Raw genomic sequence first — 27976 nt, forward strand, 5'->3', positions numbered from 1 at the left:
ATAGGATAGCTTTTATTTAAAAAAAAATCTCTTAAAAGTGAAAAGGAAGGTGTAAGATTGTATGGGGAATCAATAACGGCTGAACCGATTTAGATGAAATCTATGTCTACATCTTTGATTTAGTTGAAAATGTTACTAAACTTGACATAGAACCTAAACTTAAACAATTATTAACCTCAGACGTCGCCGACGCTTAAAACCCCCCACCCCCCACCTGCAACAATAATCTGGGTGGCTCCACTTCTTAAATCCATCCTTGGGTCCTAAGGACCAATCCTGCCAATGAAAATCTCTTGTTAATGCAACGCCGTGGTTGACCTTTTTATGCTCTGAGCACACTCAACTAATGGGAAAAACACCGATAATTGAGATAGATTTCCTTAATACCTAAAAACGGTCTTGTACCCTTGCCATAAATATGAACAAAACCTGATTTCACATCAACATTTATCCTTATAAAGAAGAAAACACTATAAATCATCTAGAAATCATTAAACGTCCGTTTTTTTCCGTTTCTTCTCAACTATTTAGTATGATAAACCAATAAAAAATATGCGAGTTTCTTTACGCTTAAATCTAATCATACAAGTAGTAGGTATATAAAAATCTAACATTTTACTAACTATTTACTATATTTAAGGCACAGTAGTGGCAGGCTTTGGTACTAAATATACAAAGTAGACCTAAAGAGGTACAATTCACCTTAACTAGATAGACGCTACACAAAAGATCATTCTTACATCCTGTCATTATGATCATTACTCACTATTACTCAGAGATATCAAAGTTCTAAAAACTGAGTCTGTATTTTACTTATAGTTGGTCAAACCAATTTGCCAGTCAGTAAGAACCTGGAAAACTATACTCATCCTTTTCTTTTGGGTGCTAGTACTAGTGTAAGACAAAGATAGTATGATTCTCTCTGTCTATGATTGAACTGAGACAGTCCTTTGACAAACTATAATTGTTTACCGTCACTGGGGTTGCCTTACGTCAGGATTAGGTCCTATTGTCAGGATTTTTGTCCTTTATCAGGATTACGCGGGGACTTGGCTAGTAGTCAAGGTTTTTCAGAAACCTCAACTAACCTCTGGAAGGTTACACCCTATTAGCTACAGCATGTGGTGACAAGTTAAGGGAATAGTGACCCACTGGATGTGTGTGCAAGAAATGTCAGGATTACAGGGTGATGTCCGGATTTTTGTAAGGATATTCCTTTTTATTCATATGACAACCTTAATCGTGATGCAACGCAATGTGAAAATCTAGCTTAGTTTGTACTCCCACGTATCCAAAACGAATGCAGACAAATCTTGCGTAGCGTCTATCAACTCTTCACTCAACCTTCTTCGTCTTCTTAATCTCAAGCAACTTCAAAGTATACAGGCACCAGAACATAGCAGAAGCCACGTACACTATCTGCAATGCGGTTCCGTAGCCTGGGCTGATGGCCAGACTCCTCGTGAGGAAGGCCAGGGCAGAACAGCGGAGGACTTCCATGAGGGGAGCGTAGGTTGAGGAGTCGAAGAGCATCCCAATGACGGTGAGGGACCAGATGATGTAGCAGACAGAGATTAGGACGGAGAGTGGGGACATGCCCTGGAAAAAAGAAATGGTGATAAATAAAACAATAAAAAAAATTTTAAGCGTTCATCTGCGTAATAAAAAGTCAAAAACTTTTTAGTACCGTAAAATCAGGTAACTATAGTCCTTAAGTACCACTATTAGGGTGGTTCAAGAAACATTTTTTTTTATTTTCCTACGGGGCACCCCCTTATTGTTACACCTATTATGCTGATAAAATACACCAAGTTTCGTAATTTTATCTCAACTACAAGGGGGTGCTCAACCACTTTGAAAATTTTCAATTTTCAAAGATTTTTTGAATTTCACCTAAAAAAATCATAAAAACAATAATAAAATATTTTTTTACTTAATAACTTTTAAATCACACTTTCAAATAATGTGAAAACCACTACTTATATAAAAATCTAAAAAAAAATAAAAATCTTACTTTTGAAAAATTATAAAAAATAGAAATAAAAATGTTTTTCTACTTAAAAACTTATAAATCACATGTGCAAATAGTGTGAAACCAGATACTTAAATAAAATTCTGAATAATAAATACTTTAATTTTTTGGATTTCATACAACTTTGAAAAATTTCAAAGTGTTTGAGCACCCCCTAGTAGTTGAGATAAGATTACAAACCTTGGCGTATTTTGTCAACATAACAAGTGTAACAAAATGAGGGGGTGCCGCTTCTTCTAACTAGAGTTTGAATTTTTCCCATACAAACGTGAACCACCCTAACCACTATGGTCCAGTTTTTAACGTTGATTCTTAACGAGCCTTTATGATTTGTACTCGTTACATTTATTTTGGAGCTTATTAGATACACTAATGCTTTTTCTTTATTATACACTCAACATAATTTAAAGTTACTTATACTTAAGTACATATTTTACTGGAACTTGAGTTTGGACCTTAGTTGTAAGCTGTGGACTAAAATTACCAGATTTTACGGTATTAATTAAAGTTATGCGATTGTGGACATCGTAAAATAAACGGACTTTAAGGCCTGATGTTCCTATTTTATCCTTTAAGGCACGTTAACCCTCTACTTCTTTAAATTTGTATGATGAACATCTTAGAAAAATTGATCCATAATATTAACTTTTGTTATGTCCACTAAAAAGATTTCCCGTAGCTATTTTATCCTTCCGCACTTATTATACTTAGCTCATAACAATATTAAATGCAGTTCTAAATAGTTTCAAGCTTTGAGAGTTAGGTCAGAATAATAAACGTACATATCTACTGTCCAAATCAAAACACTCCCCAACAAACAAAAACGGCAACGTTTTACTCCGTCCTATGTTTGCTTTCCTCACAGAATAGTACTCAATCAATCGATCTCTCGCAGATACAAAAATCTAGGTCAGATGAAGTGTTTGTTTACGCTACCCCAGTTAACGGATCTAAAAACGGAACTAAACGAAACCCTCAAACGTTAAAAAAGCACTTAGGTCGCCAAGAATTTATCCACGCTCGATAAAATTTTATCGCGTCCTTACGATTGAAGACGGGAACGATAAAGACTATCAATCGATGTCAGAGAAGCTTTAGTTTGATATGGCTGTATAGATAGCAGTGGCGGCGCGTCAAACATATCCATAGGCAAGCCGGGGTTAATTTGACTTACATATTTCCTTTACAACTACGGCTTGCCTGTTTTTCAAACGTCCAAAAACAGGCAAGCCGGTGGGAATCGGCTTTTATGGACGCGCCGCCACTGATAGATAGTTACTTTGACAAAGCGTGTGGCGAATTATCTTTGCGCTTTGTATTTACCTACGTTTTTGACGGATTTTGTTACAGATGCCCTGTGTGCACTTTGGATGAAACTTGCTTTGTAGATTATGCTCTGTCATTGATAAGTACCTATTTATAATTTGATACGAGTATGTTACAAATAATATGGTGACAGGTCTCATTATTAAACGCAGAAACCAATCAGATTAATGTTTTCGGTATACCTACTTACAGTAATAAATTCCACGCACCACTAAGCGCTTATGGCTCGATTCGGAAAATGAATTAGATCTCTACTAGACTTCAACAAGTTACGATACGGATAATTTAAAGATATTTGTAAGATAGATATGTCAAATTTGACGTTTCCGCGATTCTGGAGGTCCTCTTGAACGATTTCGACAAGTTATGACTTAGATATCCAAGTAACATCTAGTCGATATCTAATGTAGATCTAGTTGATCTCTAAATCGTCTCAAGATCTTGTGATTATCTCGAAATCCGAATAGGCCTGTTAGACGCTTTCAAATGATTTTCCTCTAAATTATATTAATTTTCGGCAATTATATTTTTTATTACAGATATCATTATTTGTATAAAATTGATTACATGTGCGTGTTCGTTCACAAAATAATTTACTTTTTCCTCATAACGATCGGATTCCCAGTATTCCCACCGCTTTCTAGGGAGTTTTTTCATATTTTTTACATATGTCTGCTTTAAAACGTGATCTTCGAAAGACACGTTCACTGTTCAGCCGGGCTGTTTGCAACGTGACTGTAGTTCCAATTACTAGTAAATTGGTCCAATTGAGCGAATCCCCCGTGCGAATTTCAATCGTTACCTATTTGAGTTTAAGGTAATCTTGTTTGATCATAATAATCTTTGATCAAGGTGAACATGTGTATCTAGGTGTCGCAAGGAAATGACTTAAATCTGGAGTAATTATCTATCAAGCAGAAACATCTGCGAACGATGCTATTAAGCTTAGAAACAAATTTAAAGTGGAAAAATTCATTGTCTAGGTTGGAATTTGTATCCACGACCACGGTGACCGCTATCCCGGTGTTCCACCTGAACTAACATGACCTTACCCAATACAGCGAATGTTTCCACCATATAATTAGGAGCCTTAGGGAGGCCCTAGCGACATCTACGGTAAGAGTGTTGTACTACTTCAACGGCTACCGGAGTTCCAAGTCATAAAGCTGGAGTTCAAGACAGTGAACTTTTCCATTTTTAATTTGTGTCTAAGTAAAATCTGGATAGTATCGAATTCTAAGAGCGTTTTTTTAAAGAAAAAATTTTTTTTACAAGATATATACAATGGTACTACTAAACGAAATTGATAACTAGCTTAAATCTAAAATAAGCCCTTGAGGCATTGTACCAAGGATGCTGGCGGCATTTCCTCGCTGTATCGCAATGCGATACAGCGATACGTTGTGCGAGATAGCCGCCAGCTCTTCGGTCACCAGTTACATCAACCAGAGCATTTTCACATTGTTCGATCGGATATCGGATGTCGGATACGATCACAAAAAGTGAACGGATACGCCTACAAAGACAGCTTTTTCAAGTTTTGCTATTATGTTTAACGCTATTGCTCGCATATGCGAGTACGAGCGAGATGCATAGAAAGTAAGTTACGTAGACGTGAGCGTATATGTCAATGTCAAAACTGATGGTAGACGTACTTATTACAACAGTCATAAGGTCCACCGATGGACAGTTAAGAGTGTTCCTGTTTGTGCTACAATACTCTTGATATAAGTGACCCATATTTGATAATATAGTGTGTAGCTTTCAAATAGAGCTCGACGGCTAATCCTATTGTATATTGTTAAGTAAAACCACACGTGCTACTTACCTGCAAAAAAGGGTCTTAATTATTCTATTTGGCACCTGAGCGCGGGCTAGTCCAACGCTCAAAAAACCAGGGTGTAGGTGCGCTCTCCGATAACGCGTCTTTCTTACGCATCTCGATGACACATTTTAGACTGGTTCTGTAGCATTCGACTCGCCGGCACTCAGTAACCGAAGTACGTATTTTTTATGCAGGTGGTTGTGGCACGTGGCACGAGCGGTTCTACTTAACAATAGACTAGCCGTCGAGCTCTATTTGAAAGCTACACACTATACTATAGCTTTATTACCCCAATAAACAAAAATTTGAGGTTCGGCACTCAATATTTTATGAGTCCTCAATATTCTGCTGACAAACACTTTCACGCACAGGCTTTTAAGGAGTCGTAACAATTTTAATAGTACTTATTATATATATAAAAGAACCAGTGCCAGTGGTTCTATTTTATGAGTTCTTTATTTAAACTTAATAGGAAATCGATCGTCGAGATTGTGAACCAAACAACGACGGTTTAATATTTTACATTAATGACTTAAGGGGCCCACTGATTAACAGTCCGCCGGACGATATCGGCCTGTCAGTTAGAACAAAATATTGACAGTTCCGAACAACTGACTGGCCGATACCGTCCGACGGACTGTTAATCAGTGGGCCCCTACAAGCCTTTTATCTCTTTATAAAATTTGTAACTGAAATGAGTTAGAAAAAAAAATATATTGACGACCGGCCTGGCCTAGTGGGTTGTGACCATGCCTATGAAGCCGATGTAAGGCCGTAAGCATTTAAATATTTGTGTGATAAACATGTTTTCTATGTATATAGATAAATACCTATGTAGTTATATATATACGTAGGTATATCGATAAAGACATAGGTACTTATATACGTAGGTTTGGGGCTATGTCGATCTATGTCAGATTCTTCCCAAATATTTATTTAATTATTTTATATATAAAGTTTCATTATGAAACATCTATAATCCAGGGATAATGTAAAAATACTACAAGGACAACCCATTGCATCCGAGCTACCTATGTTAAAATTATTTTTTTAACTTATTTAATCAAACCAGATTCAGTTAAAAGAGAAATTTTTACCCGAAAATATTCTTCGGCCGACGCAATAAGCGCCTACGGCGTAAGTAAAAATAAAGTTATTGCGTCAAAAATTCGGATTTAGCATGAAAAATCATATATTTCGTGACTTTTTGCCCTTTAACGTTTGAAATAATAAAGTAATTTCTTGCAGCTGCCGAAATGAAGCTGACGGTATGAAAACTTTTTTATTTATTGCCTTTAATTTTAGTTTGTTTTTACATAAGCCTACGATGAAATGGGGACGTTATACGAGTTCAGGTTGAGATGTTATCTGGTTTTGCATACGAAAAGAGATGCTCATTTATTTCGGAAATGGATCTTTAAATCTATTTAGTTGTGCTTCTCTGCTAACAATTCTGTGATCTCACACTAGATGGCATAGCTATGATTTTGTCGTAAGCTTTTTTAGAGTTATTGTTTTTTTTACATAAAATTTATGGAAATGAACGTGTAGAATTTGACTTAAAGCCAAACATTGGAACAGCTTCATCGTTTGTAAATATCTTAAAATGAGTATTCAGTCGGTTTTCGTCTTTTACTTTGAATTTGTATTCATTTCTATTCTATAATATATGAATATTTTTTTCACGCTGTTCGCGTCGTCATCCGAATGTGAAAGAAATAATATGATACAATTTCCGTATTAAGGTATGTACTTGTATTGTTTAACTTGGAATTTTTGAAATGTACAGCTACTTAATTAGATTCCAGAGATAAAAGAAAGTAGGCGTCCTTTTTAATTTACCTTGTTTTGTTACTCAACATCATCGAGCGGTTTTTGGAATTTATTAAAAGGTCGTCTATTTTTACCAGATTTGCACAATTTTCTGCAAAACATCTACACAAGGTTTGACAATACTTAGAATGATTACAACAGAGATTTTAGTTTATTTGAAAGTAACTTAATCGATTTCTAAGTAGACATAAATATTTTCTTTGGCGACTGAATGTCTTATCTGACTCAGTCAGATGCGAATGTGTAAAAGTACATATTTATGGGTGCACACATCATACTCAAAATTATGTCCCATAGCTCTTATGTCAGCGAATTAAGAACTATGGGAGATATTTTTGATTAAGTTATATGCACCCATATTTTTACACTTGACTGTAGGTACCTAAATAAAGCAAATCCAAGGGGAGCATGTGTCATGGGCATGTTTGGGCAGGCTACGCTACGACTAGTCTATAGTTACCGCAAAACTAACTGGCGAATGAGGTCATAATGTTATCTTCTTTACCCTTGCTAAGACCAACCGAGAGTGAAAGAGATGGGATAATGACAACGGTCGCCAGTTTGTATTACGGTTACTATAAAAGGTTACAATTACAAACGGTTAAAAACTATACTAACCATGTATCTAGAGGCGAGCTCGAAGAATCCGTAGAAGACCACCGCGTAATGCAAAACCAGATAAAGATTGCACCACGCCGGTAGCGCTACGTCGTATTTCTCTCTCTGCTCAATCTGAAACAAATGACGAACTTTAACAATTTGTTATGGGTGTAATTTGGGGCCCATTTCTCGAACGATATTAGTCTAATATTATCAGTGTGTTGTCAGGGCAACCCATACGATTTGACAGTTCGTGGACTAATATTATTAGTCTAATATCGTTCGAGAAATGGGCCCCTAGTATTGATACAACCTTGCAGAAGTAAACGTATAAACATGAATGATCATTTGTGTTTTTAGTTTTACGACTTTTTAGTATTGGAGCATTTTTTTGTATGTCGAATTCCACAGTCAGAAAATTTTTAATAATCAGTCAATTATTTTATCTTCTTAACTCAATGATCTGTCTATGACTATGATTATGAAATTTAGCCAAAATTTATGAAAAACACCAACTCTTAACATTTGCTTTAGAAGAGCTATCATTCTAAGAAGGCGTAGTAGGTTCAGGGAGTCAAGGATGACTCACGTTAGACCGAGAGCCGGAGCCCGGAGCCTCCGGAGCTTCAATTTCTATGGAAAGCACCACGTGATCACCGATCAGCCGTCATAGAAAATGACATGTCGGACGCCTCGGGCCAGTCACGGCCCGGACTAGCGTGAATCAATATTAGCAAATTTTATTTTGCCACGGCTCGATAATGATTGCTATTTGGAATATTTTAAACTATTATGAATCGTGTTGTACCACGAAAAAAATTATCGAACGAGCGAGCAAAGCGAAGCGAAGTTCTTACATTCGACTTTGAACACGCGGCTGGCTAGCGGCACGTCCCGGCATTTCGATGTTTTTAAGCTGAACTGTCAGAAGATAGTTTGATACTCAATAACTTAAGTAAATTTGTTCTAATTTAAATGAAATTGGGTAAACGTGTAGTCGAGGGCATTATATTTTAGTCATTAAATTATGAGCAGGCCCGATCAAGGGGTTATTGAGCTAGAAGAGCTTAGAAGGCCAAAAAGCTGTTTGTGCTAGGTCTTGCTATTCTGGTCATTTTTTTTGCAAGAAACATGGTCGAGTTTAGTATCAAATGAAAGTGCTCGACTTACACTTTTATAACATCGTTTTTAAATTTACCATTTTGAAATAATTAGCAAGATAAAAATAAAATAGTATAAACATAATATATGTATTTGACATTTGACAGGAAATATTTCGGCTTAGCACAGATACAGTTTATTTTAATCTCTATGGTGGTGACTTAAATCCAGGGGAGGGACAGCCGTATACGAAGCCCTTTATTCGAAAAAATAGCGCCATCTATATTACTTAACGCTAAACTTGTAAATGGCGCTTCAAAATTGATGCAAAAAAGCAAATCTTGTCAGTAGAAAAAGGCGCAAAACTTAAATTTTCTATGAGACCATATCCCTTCGCGCCTACATTTTTTCTACTGACAAGATCTGCTTGGCCAACTATATTATACATACTACTCTTTGCTTAAATCTATCAGTTAAGGGCTCCACAGACTTTGCACTAAATCCACGCGATCTTTGATCCATTGCCGCCTATAGAGCGACATAAAATAGTAGAAATTAAATAAAATGGAACTCAAAAATGTCCATACTAAATTGTTGCCATGTGTAAGCATTTTACGTCAAAAATGTGACAGTTACGTAGAAAGTGGCGCCCTCATTTATTTTCTATTATGTTATGTCGCACTATACGAGTACCTAAGTAGGTGCAACAAAGTCAATCGCTATATAATTTTTGGTTAACCGCGAGTTCTCAGTTCGGGGCGAACTACTAGTTAATTATTTTTTTATATTTTAATTGGTACTTACATCTATTTTCTGGTCTTCATCCCCCAACCTCGCCTGTCCCGGCTCCCAGCTTGGCCCCCAGAATATCGCCCTGAACTTGTCACCAGCTGTTTCTAGCCGACGGAACTTCTCCACTACGTAGCCTGTGTAAAACGCCTGTCAAACCAAAATATTATGTTAATGTAAAGGAAACAAGAAACTTAACAATAACTTGTGTCAAAAAAAGTGCATTTTATGATCTTTTGTTTGATTGCACCAAATGTCGCATTTTAGTAGAAATTAAGAAATACCTATCTTTGTACATTTTGTGCCTATATTAGTTAAAGAGTTCCCATGATTTCTCTAGGATTATAATGTATATCATTAGATGACAATGGTATCAACTAATATTCTTAAAAAAACACAAATCAGTCAAGCCATCTTCGAATAATCAGGGAGTATACGAAAATAACGGATGATCCTAGCAAACATTCCCTTTCAACATCGATTAAAAAGTGTAGCCGAAAAATTAACCGGCAGTTCGACCTCAATATGGCAGGTGTGGTTGTGGTTCTCCTACTATCAATGTACATTGTATAATGTAAGTGTAAATAAGCCCAAGCAATAATATCCGCATTATGCCTCGACAATCTCAAAATCCGTAGGAAATAGTGACATGTACGAAACAAAACTAAGGCAGTCTGAATATATCAAACTCTAACAAATGTAAGGCATAATTTTAAAACGTGTATATCTTCTTTTATTTCCAATCAAAACTCAACCTTAAGAATTTGCTAACAAGGTTCAAATCAGACAAAAACAAATAAGAGGACATCCGAATATTCATTCCTCAAATACATGTCATATACATTTTCGCCTATAATGCGACAATTTCTCTGAAACCGCATTTCCGACTGGTACCTGTCCTGAATAATGTTGGCAAATTCTACCGCAGTGTTCCTCAGCATAGGTGACAGATAAAGTAATATTAAGTTTACGACTGCGATATGTCATATTACAGGATTTGGTAATAAATAAAGCATATAAGTTTTTATAATAAATGACGGTAGTTGTCACAAAAGTGGTTTGTTATAAATGTTGCACGATTGCATGTTCAGGCAAAGGAATTGAATGAAGTTTGACTAAATATCGCAAATTTGATAGATCAAGTAGATCGAGTGGCGACCACGTACCGGAAGACGCAGCGTGGGAAGGCCCCCGACTAGATGGACCGATGGTCTGGTTAAAGTCGCGGGAAACCGTCGGTTGAGGGCAGCGAATGAAAGCCTTTGTCCAACAGTGGACGTCTTTCGGCTGAGATGATGATGAAGTAGATAGCGTGTAACGCTGCTTCCCAAATGCCCGGAACACCATTGTTCCGTGATAGGTAAAGATATCCATACCAAAACTAACCTGTAAATACATGGGGTTGAAAGAAGGCTGGTTGTAAATAAGGCCGTAGACGATCTGGATCTTGTCCGTCTCGGGGCGGAAGGTGCCGAACAGCCTGTCCCAGACGATCAGGACGCCTCCATAGTTCACGTCTAAGCAGTATTTGTTGCTGCCTACAATGGAATAGGTACAAACTGTATTACACTTTAGCATTTTGACTGATATGAAAAAATCAAAATTTGTATTTGAGCCATCATCCAGTTCGAGAAATAATAAACACATTAGCTACAGCATGACATTACAAGCAATATTCGATGTACAGTCGGCGTCAAAGATATGTTTACATTGTTCACCTTATTACAAAGGAGTAAGGTGCAAAAGTGTAAACATAATATGTTAATGGATTGATTTAAGTATGTACAGTCGACGTCAAAGATATTTCTTTGACGTCGACTGTACATACTTAAATAAATCCATTAACATGGTCGAGTCTCTCGTATGATTAATTTATGTTATCGTACAAAAATGTATTATGTTGTCTACTATTTTGGGATCGAATTAAATTTTATTTACTCGGAGAACTTTAATCTTATAATGCGAGACTATAATTACGAGTACTCATTAAGGCGTCTTGGATAGCTAAAACTAGATTTAAACGCGATAAAGCTTTATGTGGACTATTTTGCCGTGATGCACTCTATGGTGGCTAGGCACGTTGAGAATATACTCCAAGAAGGGCCCAAGACTCTTGATGGATTCAGAACATGTATGCTGGGGGAATTTCCAGTGCTAGGAGAAAGATTATCTTACCATGATGTACTCTATGGTGGCTAGGAGTATTGAGGATGTACTCCAGAGGCCCTAGGCTCTTGATGGCTTCAGTGTGGATCCAGAACATGTACAGGTAACTGAACTGGTGGTGCATCACGAACTGGGCTGGGGGGATGGCCAGTGCCAGAGGAAGGTAGAAGATCTGTTGACAAGACACTTCATTCATTTTTCGGATATAGAGTTACCTACTGCGTACTATAATGTTTCTGATAAACATGCCTTCTCTATTTGGGGTACCGTAAAATCACTCAAATATAGTCCTATAGTAGTAGGACTATATGATCCTCAAGTTCAAGAAGTAATGAAGTACTTATAGTAAATTAGGTAAGTTCAAAATATTTTACATAATGTCAATTTCCATAGAGAAAAATGGGGATCACAACGGTATGCAGAAGCGGTCGTCCGCTATCCCCTAAATACTTATGTAATTTCGTATGTATAAGTTCAGTCTCAAGTATCAAATTTTTCGTTTAATCTATCCTATTTGTAGAAGTAGGTAGTTAAGAAGCAAAGTAACACCTTGAATTTATGAGATTATCCCTTTAATAGTAATAAATTTAATATTCACTTTGTTGAACACACGGCCTCTTGAGAACAGGGTTATACGAAAAATTTTAGAAATGTATTCACTATTCAGTGGATAATTATATTTGAAGATGTTGACCCTTGTCAGCCTGTGACATTGGGTATCTTAACTCTTAAGTAACAAAGCATTTTTACACACTTTTTATATTTTATTCAGTTTCACTGCGCCTATTTGTATAATATATGTGTGCTTCAAATCTTGTAACTTAAATTTGAGCCAAATATTAGTATAAAATTACTTCAAAATATATCGAGTGTTTAATTAGTTATACAAGTATTATTAATACATTTAAATATTATTGATGAAGCGTCTTTTATAATATTTTTTCTCATCGCTTACTCGTATAGTTGCATATTTTTCCTGTTAATTAATTATTTTAACTTGGAATCATTTCGTCTTAACGTAGTGTTATATTTATATTTTATTTGCTTGGAACAATTTTCACTGATGTCTCGATATTCCAATATCACCTGACATAAAGTTTAGTTTCAATTAAACGATAATAACCGTAGGGACTCCTGTCACTATCTTCGTTGTTTTTCATCACTATATGACTTACTGTAAATGTTGTATCAATTAACTGGTAAAAGAGCCCTTGAAACCTACTTGAAGAAATTCAAGAAATCATTTTTAAATTTTGAATTTAGAACAAGCAATACTTACGAATCCGCACCATCCCTGCAGTATGGACTGTCTGATGCCGACACCCATGTTGAAATCTTCCGACGTGTGATGTACTTGATGTTGTGCCCATAAGATGTGCACCTCTGGAAACGAAGTGATAATTTAATAAATATAACCACATATAGGTTTGTCTGTCGTCTCTGTCTGTGGTGTCTCTGACACGCAAGGTACTGGATATGTTCCCCATATAGTCGCAACGAGAAAAGCTCCGTCTGAGCCATGTCAGAGTGGCAACACTGAAGAGGGATATTGAAGAAGCCCAAATCCCACCAGAGATGACCCAGGACCGAGAAGCCTGGCGGAATTTGTAACTAGGAGAGCCGGCTCCAAATAATGGGAAAAGGACAAGGAAAAGAAAAACAAGAAGAAGAAGAAAATAGGTCTGTTGGCGTCATTGTTTACAGCACAAGGCATAATATTATAAATAATATATGAATCATGAAAACGAATGATGTAGGCCTTCCTGGGGGATGGTTACAGAAATATTTTCAAAAATTAAGGTACTAAAGCTATGGGAATCTATCTCTATATAAATGGGTCAAAAACCCTTAGTATGAGTTAGCATTTTGCGTCTTTTTTGTGGACATCTTCAATATTATTAAATTTACCTAGTCTAATTTAGCTGGATTTTTATGCAAATGTTAAAACCTTCTATTTTTCTTCTATATAATTATGAAATTTAAGTACGAGTAAGAAGCCCGATTTTTGGAACGTTTGTGATATAAATATGTTAGTTTCAGTAATATTTGTACGAAAGGACGGCCCATCAGGCTTTAATTACGAACATCTTGAAAGGGCCGGGAAGTATTGGAAGTCACTCAAAAGATTTGATTAAAATCGCAATATAATCTATTTTTAGTCAAGGAAAATATCACGAAAACACCTCCGGATTTTTAATGTCTTTTTATGAACAATATTTTTATTTGTACCTATTAAACCTTTATCACCACAAATTAAAAAAAAAACCGGGCAAGTGCAAGTCGGACTCGCGCACGAAGGGTTCCGTACCATAATGAAAAAAAAAAACGGAAAAAAAATGCAAAAAAATAAAAAAAACCGGGCAAGTGCGAGTCGGACTCGCGCACGAAGGGTTCCGTACCATAATGCAAAAAAAAACAAAAAAAAAAGCAAAAAAAAAACGGTCACCCATCCAAATACTGACCACTCCCGACGTTGCTTAACTTTGGTCAAAAATCACGTTTGTTGTATGGGAGCCCCATTTAAATCTTTATTTTATTCTGTTTTTAGTATTTGTTGTTATAGCGGCAACAGAAATACATCATCTGTGAAAATTTCAACTGTCTAGCTATCACGGTTCGTGAGATACAGCCTGGTGACAGACGGACGGACGGACGGACGGACGGACAGCGAAGTCTTAGTAATAGGGTCCCGTTTTACCCTTTGGGTACGGAACCCTAAAAACGGTCACCCATCCAAGTACTGACCACGCCCGACGTTGCTTAACTTTGGTCAAAAATCACGTTTGTTGTATGGGAGCTCCATTTAAATCTTTATTTTATTCTGTTTTTAGTATTTGTTGTTATAGCGGCAACAGAAATACATCATCTGTGAAAATTTCAACTGTCTAGCTATCACGGTTCGTGAGATACAGCCTGGTGACAGACAGACGGACGGACGGACGGACGGACGGACGGACAGCGAAGTCTTAGTAATAGGGTCCCGTTTTACCTTTTGGGTACGGAACCCTAAAAACCTACAGTTAAGGTAAGAACACAAAAATTTGAACACAGGAAACACCACAGTTTGTTATAAATTCCATTGTTTTTTTTCTTTTCCCAAATAACACAAACGTAACTTCAAAACACCTATTAGATTCTCCTTCTAGTTTTTCAGCTTACAAATATATCGAGACGAGGAAAAACAAAACTTTCTCAACGACGAAGCAAACTCAGGGAAATCGTCAAAAATCAAAGGATGGAAATTTGGAGAGCTCTAAGAAGCAATTTGATCGTTCTTTTTGTTCTTACGCTTTGATGGAATGTAATTTGAATTTTGTCGTCAAGGAAAATTATGAATATTCAAATTTTACACTTGAGTAAACAATTTTCTCATTGCCACTGACAATTTATGCTAACGTTATTAAATAGTCTTTATTTTTTTCAGTTTTCTTATGTATTATTTATAATTTTTCTAAACAATTTCAAACTTGACGGAGATATTGAGGTATTTGTTCAAAACGAAATCTGTGGCCAGATAACCTAGAGGTCCAGAGCGTTACCCGCGTAAAATGAAGACGCTGGTTCGAATCCGGCTTCACCACTGGAGGGCTTATTGTTCACTTTATCATTAGTATAGTTATTATGACATCTATTTCAGTTTAGAATAATCCCAATTGTTTCCAATTTTTAGGTCAACCAATAGCAAGTGCTGAGTTGTCGGTCACTCACCATGGCATGCTCTGTGCATTCAATATTAACAGAAGTCAACCTCCAACGCTGCAGCGTACCACGTCCATACGTTGTCCCAGGTCCACTCCACTCTTGTGAAGTTGGTAACATATAATCTAGGTATTGCAAGAAGTAGTGAGTTGTCGGTCACTCACCATGGCATGCTCTGTGCATCCAATAGTAACAGAAGTCAACCCCCAACGCTGCAGCGTACCACGTCCACACGTTGTCCCAGGGTAAGTCGACTATTCTGAAGTTGGTGTATATCCATGTGTAAAGGTACGATTCGGCGCCTCGCCATAATATTCTAATAACAAAAGAAAAAAATATTAGAACTATTGCTTGAGCATATACGCATACGTGTGCTAACTCAGAGTACGATTACTAAAGTGATGTGTATTATAATTAATAACGTTCATTTGAATCTGATTTCTAATGTTTTGCCATTGGTATTTTCTCCCATTGGTGTGATGAAAAATTTTGTGTTGTTGTGTCGTCGGGATTGTATTATAATTTCATTATTACGCGAGTTTCATAGTTTTATTTCATGAGTAACTATCGCAGTCACCGAAGAATATATTTTTTGTAGTAAACTTCCAGTCAACAATTGGCGAGAGGTCGCACAGGACCGAGAAGTGGCGCTGTCTTGTGTCGGAGGCAGTCTCATTTTGGGTCGCTGAGCCAGCGGAGTAAGTAAGTAAACTTTGGTTAACCTTCTGCCATTGAGTTATTATTAATATAGAGACGACAAACCTAAAAATGAAATGGTCGCATTTACAACCTGTAGCACGCGAACAAAACGTCGTAAGCGCCGTAAAATTCATGGCGCTTACGTGTTTAGGTCGCGAGATTCACGCTCCGCTTCTATGGTTTGATGCCAAAACGGCAGCAACTCATGGCGCAAAATACTGGTTCTCTTTGCCGGTTCTATACGTCAGTAATAACAGTTCAATGCCCTCAGTACATAGTAGTAAGTAAATAGTTATTAGTTATAGGGCGGGGCTCGTTGCTCATAGAACCGATGGCCATTGGGGCGGAAAGGTTCTCGAGTGGCGACCACGTACCGGAAGGCGCAGCGTGGGTAGACGCCCCACAAGGTAGACTGATGACCTGGTAAAGGTCGCGGGAGTCCGCTGGATGCGGGTGGCGCAAGAAATTGTGGCACTCTTTGGGGGAGGCCTATGTCCATCAGTGGACATCCTCTGGATGATATGATGATGATGAAGTTGATGAAATACTTATACATTTGTAACTGAATAGATACCTGCCACATTCCTGTAGGATCCCGTGGGAGATGCTGGTGATTCCGTCGTTCAGTCTTATCCCAGGCTTGCCCTCCAGCCTTAACACTATGTGCTCCAGCACCATGAATATCAGGAAATACGGCCATGACTAGAAGGAATAAAAGGACAAAGTTATATGTGAAACGAAAGAACAAAGTATGTATTGTGCTCTCAAAACTAAAATCAATCGTGACTCCAAAGACACTAAATTCAATCAAATTTAGTATCGTGTACCATAATACAATTTTTTAGAGAGGCGAGAACATATTAGGTAAATAAAAACATAATGTGCTAGATCACTGTTACAATATATGTACCTAATCTAATTTAAGAAATGAAACGTCTACGCAGCATTCGAACAAGTAGCCTTTTCTCACTACAACCAGTGCACAAAATTTATTTTAACTAAATAGTTTAGCGCATCAAAGTAGCTTGTTCGGAATATTGAGTTAAAAAATATATATACATACATGCATTAGCACATTATTTGTCCAATATAAGGTACAAGGTCCATTGACTGTCGCTTTCATAATCAATAATACGAAACCTTAGATATGTCCAAGCATGTTTTAAAGTTAGGGTCACCCGTCTGCACCCGAAGTTTAAAACTCTATAAATAATTAATGTTCAAATCCGTACAGTGCCTAATCCTAGTGTATAGCGTGACGTGACGTACGCGTTTGCGTTAAGTGTCATTTTGCATGGGATTTTGAGTTTCCAAAACGTCCCTGCTTGGCGCGCTGTTCAAAATCCCATACAAAAATAGACACCCTTCGTCACGCTATCGAATGAAATTTACACTAGGTGTTATTTATTTATATTAAACGTTATTGCACGATAAAACAAATAAAGGACTAATGGTGTACTTAATGCCTAAAGGCCTTCTCTACCAGTCAACGATCATTCTAAACAGAAAAAGTAGGGTTCAGAATATTAAGCGTTTTCATAATTCGAGATCGCTCGGGAATTCTATTGGTGGACTCAAATTAAATATATTTGACTGTATTATTACGTCTAATTGGGGTCGTATTTCGAATAATTGAATCGGATAATCTAAATCTGTCGGAGTAAGGTTCTCAGAAATAATTAATTAGTAAGTATTATGATTTCTCGTAATCGAATGAAATGACGAAAGTTTTTGTTATTATGTTTTTTATATTAAGAAGCCGGCTTGCTTTAAATGAAAAGAGTAGGTAGGTCCACAATAAAATAATAGGATAATGTTTTTCAGAAATAGCACCTCGATCTATGGTTTTTTAAACTAGAAGTTGGTAATGACTGCAGTGCAGCTGCAGTGGTCCAGCAAAGTTTTTGAAATATCGTAGCGCTTTTTTAGATCTCTTGCAAAAAAAAAATGAATAATATCAATCTATAGGCTTTTTCCAGTAACGACATCGATTCGAAACTTGATTAAAAACAACTTTCGCTATATAGAAAATAAAATCACGAACATATAGGTTTAAAACTCGTCATTAAAAAACTATTTTTGCACAAAAGCTATTATTAAGAAAATTGCTTCTGAAAATGCGTAATTTTCGATCAAAAGATTGAACTAATAAATTAATATTTTTGAAAAAACTAACTAAAAATGAACTATTCAAAAACAATGATATCCATCATTGCTGAGCGAGCTGCGTTCGGAAAAGGACCTGTACTCACGGCGCCTTAAGCAAATAATAGTACTAGTAGATGAGCCGGCCGCAAATTTTCTAACCGACTTGATACCACGATGAAATGCACAATGGTTTCCCATAAAAGTGATGCTAAGACCGAATTCGATTCATTTCGATTCGAGGTTAGTGTACGGTAACCGATGGTCATCTTGCTTATAATCTCGTCTGCCAAGGTGTTTCGGCAGGAAAGGCCTTGGCAGACTTATATATTCCTGACATGAGGGTTCATACCTACCGACTGGAATTGGTTTCATGGTGGTATCAGATGGGTTAAATTAGGGGTCCTGGTGACCACCTTTGAGAGCGTCTGCCAAGCACTTCCGGCAAAAAAAATACTGGCAGACTTCGCTTTTCTGTGTCTACATGTAAATTTCTAACTGCTGCCATAACTATTATTTCGGTATCAGATGGGTTAAATCAGTCCCCTTTTTTCGCACCGGAAGTGGCCTTCTTTTTCGTACTTTCGGCAAGTTCCGCCGTGGCAGACTATCGAATTCGGACTTAGCATCACTTTTATGGGAAACCATTGTGCATTTCATCGTGGTGTCAAGTCGGTTAGAAAATTTGCGGCCGGCTCTTCTACTATACTAGGTACAGAAGACTTACTCTCTAACAAAACGCGTCCGTTACGATCAGGACAGATATGGCCGCTAGGTGGCGACAGCGCCACGCGCGGCTTATGGCTTTCCCCAAAATTGGTGTGGAACGGATGTACTTTTAGCTAACTGTAGCAAAGCGACGAAATCGCGGAGTGAGCCACGCCTGCCTTAAGCCAAAGTGGCCTAACAGTATATCGACAACTATATTTTATTACATATACATTTTATAGTCTCTATTTCACGCCTGTAGTGTCAACCCTGATAATGGTGCCTAGTGTCACCGGATACCATTACACGCGTTGCAACAGCATTGAGAAACCGCTGTCATACGATACCCATTGCCCGATTCGAAATTTAAGATACGTCTATTAATAGATCTAGAAACGATATGGATTAGATGTGTCAGTGTCAAAAGTGACGTTTTTGTTTGATGAAACGTCACATTTGACACTGACATATATAATCCATATCGTTTCTAGATCTATTAACTGACGTATCTTAAAGTTCGAATCGGGCCGGCATACAAGTACATCTATCGTTACCTAATTACTACCTACTATAACAATACTGTCGCCATCAGATATATCGGAGCGGCGAAGGCGCTCATAAACATCTGAACACGTCTCTATAGGGTATTTTCCTACTAGTCAAATCAGTTACTTTTTTAGAACTGTCAAAACGATTTGCTAATATGGAATTTATATGTAACATTACATCGTGACGTCACGGTCAACTCACCTACTTTTTATATTTCTATCCGATTTATTAAATAGAACTTGAGTTTAAAAATAACTCCTATCTGTGTTTTTCTAATAATTATCTGGTGGTTTATTTCATGCATGGTGTAAAATAATTTATTTTAAATACAGTATAATACCCTATTGTCAAGGTGTTAGAGTAACGGCCCGATTCGAACTTTAAGATACGTCAATTAATAGATCTAGAAACGATATGGATTAGATGTTGTTTGTAGAAACGTCACATTTGACACTGACATATCTAATCCATATCGTTTCTAGATCTATTAACTGGCGTATCTTAAAGTTCGAATCGGGCCGGCATACAAGTACATCTATAGTTACCTAATTACTACCCACTATAACAATACTGTCGCCATCAGATATATCGGAGCGGTGAAGGCGCTCACAAATATCTGAACACGTCTCTATTGTCAAGGTGATAGAGTACGTGTTCAGATATTTTTGAGCACGTCAGCAGCTCCGTATCTAATGGCGACTGTACCATTTTAAAAGAGCTACTTGAGCCGTACAAGTGCATCTATAGCTCTTATTACTATACCAATAAATACTGTTTTAGAATACCCTTTGAATATAACCTAGTTTAAGCATTGCATAAATCTTGTTTCATCCTTAGGTTATTTAAAATAAGGTACATTTTCGCATGGCTTGGATTCGCTTGCGATAGATATTTGTAGCGATATTATGTGTGGCTGCAGATCACATATCACTAGATGGAGTATCTGTATATTATTTCGCATCTGCTTAACACCTTGTCACCGACAGGGCAATGTGGCTTTAAATAAAATACCTTATTATGATTATACACTATCAAGGTATCAAGGAGTCAGGGTTAGCTTTGATCATGACTTCCTTCTTCCTCGCGTTATCCCGGCATTTTGCCACGGCTCATGGGAGCCTGGGGTCCGCTTAACAACTAATCCCAAGAATTGACGAAGGCACTAGTTTTTACGAAAGCGACTGCCATCTGACCTTTCAACCCAGAGGGGAAACTAAGCCTTATTGGGATTAGTCCGGTTTCCTCACGATGTTTTCCTTCACCGAAAAGCAACTGGTAAATATCAATGATATTTCGTACATAAGTTCCGAAAAACTCATTGGTACGAGCCGGGGTTTGAACCCGCGACCTCCGGATTGAAAGTCGCACGCTCTTACCGCTAGGCCACCAGCGCTTCCTAGCTTTGATCATGACTATTCCTTTCAAAATCAAATCGATAGCGTAAGTTATTGTTCTCAAAATATTTTGCGATGTGACAGACAGACAGATATACGGATAGTCGCACCATTTTAGTACGCAACGGATCGGAACAAAAAAAAAAAAAGTATTTAACTAATAATTACAATAAATAAATAAAACAAAGAACTTTTTGAAGTCTGGTATTACAAACGGTTAGTGTTATAATAATAATCCTACTATGATGTGATTAAAAAAATAGTTATAGATTTTAATTCTTCTATAATTTATAATATATTATGTTTTATGTAACGAAATCACCAATATAAATCTACGACTACTTTTCGTTACACAAAATAATTAATTATATTAAAGCGCAAGACTTTAACTATGTAAAAACACTTATTCACCACACCAGCTCGGAAAGGCTTCCTTTGCATTTCAAAAACTGATAGCAAAGTTGCATTTTATTCATATGTGAGGCAAAGTAATCAAATGCAAATTTTGAGTTGTTTATTTATGTTTGCTGGTAGAATTTACTTTTAAATGATGATTTTGGATGATAAATATTTAATAACATTAATTTCGATTTGATTTGGTTTGTTTTTGTTTGATATTTTACATTTAATATTTGCTTCGGGTTGGTGTGGTGAAAAATGTTGTGTTTCACTTGGGAGCAAATTTTGTTTAACCCTCGTGTTTGAAACCCAAGCAAGCGAAGTATACCATTTTTCGAACCACTCGCTACGCTCGTGGTTCAATTTTGGAATCTTTCGCTTGCTCGGGTATCAATATTAGCACGAGCGGTTAAACAACAACTTTGCCCCCTTGTAAAACAAATCACTATTGTAATAGTATGTCCCGTTCTTTCGTCGCAACTAAACCGGGATTTCCTCTTTTAACTCGCGCGTTAAGTTTGACTTTGATAAGCTATCTAGTGATAACTGGGGATCTTTGCGACGTGTTAGATGTAACAAGTAGTTTAGGGCGTTGAACTTTGAACTTAAAAGGTCGTTGAAGGCTCTCTTTGTATGAAATACACGTCCCACGAATGAAGTTTGCTGAAGTCTCTTATAATAATCAAAAACTCGAAACAATTTTAAGTTAGTATCAATTATATGTACTTACATAAATAATTGTAGAAATACATTCCAAAATGTCAATAATATTGACATTATGGAAAGTAATGTCAATAATGTATGTATGTATGTATGTGTTGATAATATCAAGTTTGGAATATTGGGACCAGAGTTGGGCAAAAATTAACTTGAATAAGAATAAGAATAAAAACAGAAATTTTATTCTTATTCAAATCGATTTGAAATAAAATAATTCTTGCACTAGTTATTTTAGAATAAAATTAAGGTGAATAAATCATGTGACTTTTATTTTAAATGCGGAATAAAAAACAGAATAATTATTCTAGAAGTGGGACTATTCTAAATAAGGTTTTATTCAATTAAAATGTTATTTAGAATTAAGTTAATTTTTGTAGTACAATCGGTTATATTTTGTAAGCTGATTTTCACCCTTCTATTTAAAAGTCGGATTGAATTGATATTCGTTACTTTAGTTTAGGTACAGTACAAACTGAAGAGTTCCGCTATACACTATCTAGTTCTATCATCCGATCAGGGTGCTTAGCCAATATGCCAAACGTTAACGCTCCGTAGAGTTGCATGTAGTCTCTCTCTATCACTCTTACATATCAGTGCGATAGAGAGACAGATAGCGTTTCATTGTCGTAGCACAAACGATTGGCATGTTGGCTACGCACCCAAGGTGCCTAGCCAAGATGACAATATTTCTTTTTAATTTAATAACCAAATCATTAGGTAAATTTAGCTGTTCTGGGGGCCTAGCCAAGATGCCAATCGCTTGTGTCTCTATCACTCTTACATATTAGTGCGATAGAGAGACACAGATAGCGTTTCATTGTCGTAGCGCAAACGAATAGCATGTTGGCTACGCACCCAAGGTGCCTAGCCAAGATGACAATTTTAATTTTTAATTTAATAACCAAATCATTAGGTAAATTTAGCTGTTCTGGGGGCCTAGCCAAGATGCCAATCGCTTGTGCTCCGACAACGAAGCACTTTCTGTCTCTATCACTCTTACATATTAGTGCGATAGAGACACAGAGATAGCGTTTCGTACTCGTAGCGCAAACGATTGGCATATTGGCTACGCACTCAAGGTGCCTAGTCAAGATGCCAATTTTTGTTTTTAATTTAATAACCAAATCTTTGGGTACAATTTAGCTGTTCTAGGGGCCTAGCCAATATGCCAATAGTTTGCGCTCCAACAACGAAGGGCTTTCTGTCTCTATCACTTTTACATTTAGTGCGATAGAGACAGAGAGAGCGTTTCATTGTCGTAGCGCAAACGATTAGCATGTTGGCTACGCACCCAAGGTGCCTAGCCAAGATGACAATTTTTCTTTTTAATTTAATAACCAAATCATTAGGTAAATTTAGCTGTTCTGGGGGCCTAGCCAAGATGCCAATCGTTTGCGCTACTACAACGAAACGGTATCTCTGTCTCTCTCGCATTAATATGTAAGAGTGATAGAGACAGAAAGCTCTTCGTTGTCGGAGCGCAAGCGATTGGCATGTTGGCTAGGCCCCCAGAACTGCTAAATTTACCTAATGATTTGGTTATTAAATTAAGAACAAAAATTGTCATCTTGGCTAGGCATCTTGGGTTCGTAGCCAACATGCCAATGGTTTGCGCTACGACAACAAAACGCTTTCTCTGTCTCTCTCGCATTATTATGTAAGAGTGATAGAGACAGAAAGCGCTTCGTTGTCGGAGCGCAAGCGATTGGCATGTTGGCTAGGCCCCCAGAAAGCTAAATTTACCTATTAATTTGGTTATTAAATTTAAAACAAAAATTGGCATCTTGGCTAGGCACCTTGAGTGCGTAGCCAACATGCCAATGGTTTGCGCTACGACAACAAAACGCTATCTCTGGCTCTCTATTGCACTAATATGTAAGAGTGATAGAGACAGAAAGCGCTTCGTTGTCGGAGCACAAGCGATTGACATCTTGGCTAGGCCCCTAGACCAGCTAAATTGAACCTAATGATTTGGTTAGTAAATTAAAAATAATACGCTTACTGAAAGTATGCGATAGTCAATTTGTAAGATTTTATTCCATAAAATGGGTATAAATTAGACAAGTGACTAACTACTTTTACATCTACCTAACTATACGTAATTAGTACCTATACGGTACCCAGACCACATTTTTATTCGTGGAATATTATTTCGAATAAAAATCATGATTTTATTTATTTGATTAAGAATATGTTATTCTCATTCAATTTTTTCTCACACGAATTATTCCCGACCAAAATTATTTGAATATTTTTGACGGGAATAAAATCGAGATGATTTTATTCCTACAAATTCTTATTCAAATAATGATTTTATTCTTGAATGCCCAACACTGATTGGGACTTCGTTTGTATATAGACACAGGCGTCCAATATCATCTTAAAGTTCTTATTTCCTATGTGTGCTGTGACGCCATTTTTTTGGGATCCTTCAGAATGGGTACTTTAAAATCTTTTTTTTTATTACCCTATGCGTGTGTTCCACTGCTGGGCTAAGGCCTCCCCTCTTTCTTTCCAATCCTCCCTGTGCTGAGCAAGATCCCGCCAATCCCGCTGGAATGCATCCAGGTCGTCCCGCCATCTCTTTCTCGGTCTGCCTCTGCCTCAACTACCCTGGGGATGCCAGCTAGTGGCTATTTTGCCCCATATGTCATCCAGCAGACATGTCCAGCTCAGTCCCACTTTAGCCTGGCGGTCTTCGCCCCAACATCGACGATTCGGGTTTCGGGTTTCGGGTTTCGGGGGAAATCATTTATCTATACTTATTTTAAGACAATATTAACTTTGCAACAAACGAAGCAATTATATTTAGCTCAGGTTTCATTTTTACCGCATCGCCACGTATAAATAACTAACCCAATTGTTTTTAGGCCGTACCGTACCCAAACCGACCGTACGGTAGGTCCGTACCCAAAGGGTAAAAATGGGACCCTATTACTAAGACTCCACTGTCCGTCTGTCTATCTGTCTGTCTGTCACCAGGCTGTATCTCATGAACCGTGCTAGCTAGACAGTTGAAATTTTCACAGATGATGTATTTCTGTTGCCGCTATAACAACAAATAGGTACTAAAAAGTACGGAACCCTCGGTGGGCGAGTCCGACTCGCACTTGTCCGGTTTTTTCAATCAAACTTTGAAGGTAAAAGAGAACGATCAATCATCGAGAAACGTTGCCATGTTGAGCAACTCAATGTTGCCGTGTGACCTAAATTAGAATTTTTGCTTAAGTACAATTCAAGCCTAGTTTGCTGACAGTGTATTGCAACATGCGAATAATACTTTAATGTAAGGAGACTTTACATGTCTACTTTCATTAATTTTGCCGAAGGTTGTCGATCCTCGGATCGTACGGTCGAGTTCAGAAACTTATTAAATATTTTAGGTAGGGTTAGCCAACGTTCCAAAAATATACTTACATGCCTCCAGACACTGACAATAAGGTTGTGTACATATATTTTTGGAACGTGTGCTTGTTTTAATGATAACAGTTTTGAATGATTTACGGTTAGTTTCACTAGATTTATTATCGAAAACAATACAAAACGTAATCACGGTCCATATCCAGGTCGATATAAGTCTTGTCTTAATGATGTCTGTAAACTCGATTTCAAACCTCTCTTAAGGCTAAGGTCTCCTATAAACGCCATCGGCCGCTTACAGCGTCTGCGTCATAATACTTACTATAGAGATGTATTGGTGTGGTCTATTTCACACGTCGACGTTGGCGTCTTTTTTGGTCAGGAACGTTGACGCTAACGTCAGACTCCGCGTATAGCATAAAATAGGAGACCAAGGCCTAACTCTTAACTTACTAACTAACTTAACTTAGTCTCTCTTAACAGAATAATACATGAACTAAATGTCATGTAACATTAATATTTTTCGAGTCGCCTTTGTGAAGGAAAACATCGTTCGGAATCGGTACTACCCTCAAAAAAACTGAAAACTTGCGCTTTCATAAAAACCAGTGCCTGCTGCAAAGCCTGGGAATAGGTTGCCAAAGCGAAGCCTGAGCTAATTAAGGATGCAATTGAGAATTAGTATGAATATATTAGATAAAATTGATATTAAAAACAATTTGGTTGGCCTATTTATTTATTTATCGTATGGCAATAGGTACACACACTTATTAAATTTACACTTAACATCAAAATTTACAATTCCGCAGATATAAACTCGCGTTTATTGGCCTATTGCTCTAAAGGTTCCATTTTCCGTAGATAGTTTCCATTTAATTTAAAATTTAGCTTCAAAATTCCACTCAAAAGCCTACCTTTTCCGGATCATACTTTTATAATAAATAAATAATAAATAAATAAATAAATAAATATTAAGGACATTTTTACACAAATTGACTAAGCCCCACGGTAAGCTCAAGAAAGCTTGTGTTGTGGGTACTCAGACAACGATATATATAATATATAAATACTTAAATACATAGAAAACAACCATGACTCAAGAACAAATATCTGTATCATCATACAAATAAATGCCCTTGCCAGGATTCGAACCCGGGACCATCGGCTTCATAGGCAGGGTCACTACCCACTAGGCCAGACCGGTCGTCAAATGAGGTATGCATATGCAATATTACCGGACGATATTGGTCTGAACATTCCCTCATCTTAGTCATAAAGAGTCTTAACTACATCGAAATATTTGTTCAATAATGAACCCTATTTAGTAATATAAAAGTTCATAATTGAGTGGTTTCTTAAATGTAGTTACAGCTGATTTTTGTTAGTAATTTGGCTGCCCAATTTCAAAAACACGTGTTCGGAGTTAGGGAATGTGGGCTGTTGGTTTATTAATATTGCTGGCATACTGAAGTTTGCTAAAATGTGGCCTATAAAATTGGAAGTGTTTAGTCTAGGCATAGCAACACGCGCGATGTGCAAACGTAAATGTGCAAGCATAGCAAACTTATTACAGGCCTGCATGTATAAGTAGTAGTAGTAAACTATTGTACAAAAAGACATATTAAAAATAACATACCATTAGTAAGAAGTACAAAGGCGACTTATCTCTTTGAGGGATCTCTTCCACTTAACCTTAGAGTAGACGAGAGGAGAGAGTGAAAAGAGGGTAACAAATGCAGCAAAATGTACAACAAGATGCCAGAAAGGCAAAGGATATAATAGAGTTAAACCAAGCTATCTATGTACGTACCCAAGTATCTACTATCTACCTCCTATACGCTCAACAACATACTAAAAGTCATTCATTTCATTTATTTATTTCTATAACAATATGATATTGTGTTAGAAAAATCTTACAAACTAATACATGCACATAATTAAAATTATACAATAACAGCGGGACCGGACATGTCAATAATTAAAATTCCAAAAACACACTTAAACCAACAACAAAAAAAAAAGTACAGATAAAGTAATAAAAATGTCATTATTAAAAGTGTAAAGTTACATGCATGATAATTTTGTAAAAATCTGTTTAATTTGCAAAGATCTCGTCAATACTGTAAAAACACCCCCTCAATAAAGTCCAAAGTGGTTACCTGCTCTGAACTATGTTCCCACAAGATATAGGTCTAGGTACCTATATTGCTTGAAAATAGAGACCCAGGCTCTACAAAACAAGTCGTGAAATTAGCTTAATATTACCACAAAGGGGCAGCCCAGCTCAAAACGGGGATTTGGCAGACCACGTCGGCGATGGCGCGATGAGCTAGAAGACTCCTTTATAAAAAAGAATGGCCGAAGACGGCTCAAAACCGGGAGGAATGGAAAAAACGGGGAAGGTCTATGCCCAGCAGTGGGACACAACAGGCTCTCAATAATAATAATGATGGGTACCTGTTTAAAGAAGTTAGGCACATCCTCCTTTTTCTCAAACATGTGTTCTTGCGGCGTGATGAGGTAGAACAGCCTCCCCACCCCTTTTAGGTGGCTCACCATCGCCGACTCCTCCAGCGTCTCGTTCGCGTACGAGAACTCCATGGTTTTACCTGGAATAAAAAAATTATCTTA

At 37.1% G+C, this 27976-nt stretch overlaps 1 protein-coding gene across 1 annotated transcript; it reads right to left on the bottom strand.

The window, feature by feature from the left end:
• Positions 1-19: 19 nt before the first annotated feature.
• Positions 20-27976, bottom strand: LOC134792002 (alkylglycerol monooxygenase-like). Its single transcript, XM_063763115.1, has 9 exons — positions 27803-27976; positions 16645-16772; positions 15536-15687; positions 12952-13055; positions 11682-11844; positions 10893-11044; positions 9522-9656; positions 7635-7748; positions 20-1599 (listed from the first exon to the last, which is right to left on the bottom strand). Exons 1-9 carry the CDS (start codon positions 27944-27946, stop codon positions 1336-1338), a joined length of 1356 nt encoding a protein of 451 aa, XP_063619185.1. The 5' UTR covers positions 27947-27976; the 3' UTR covers positions 20-1335.

Source organism: Cydia splendana, chromosome 7, assembly GCF_910591565.1.
Source record: "Cydia splendana chromosome 7, ilCydSple1.2, whole genome shotgun sequence".
In the NCBI taxonomy this organism is placed as follows: Eukaryota; Metazoa; Arthropoda; class Insecta; order Lepidoptera; family Tortricidae; genus Cydia; species Cydia splendana.

Coding starts and splice junctions, on each gene's coding strand:
- LOC134792002 (XM_063763115.1), bottom strand. CDS start 27,946: ATGGAGTTCTCGTACGCGAACGAGACGCTGGAGGAGTCGGCGATGGTG. Junction 7,749..9,521: donor ATGAAGACCAGAAAATAGAT/GTAAGTACCAAT, acceptor CATTTGTTTCAG/ATTGAGCAGAGAGAGAAATA. Junction 1,600..7,634: donor AGCTCGCCTCTAGATACATG/GTTAGTATAGTT, acceptor TCTTTTTTCCAG/GGCATGTCCCCACTCTCCGT.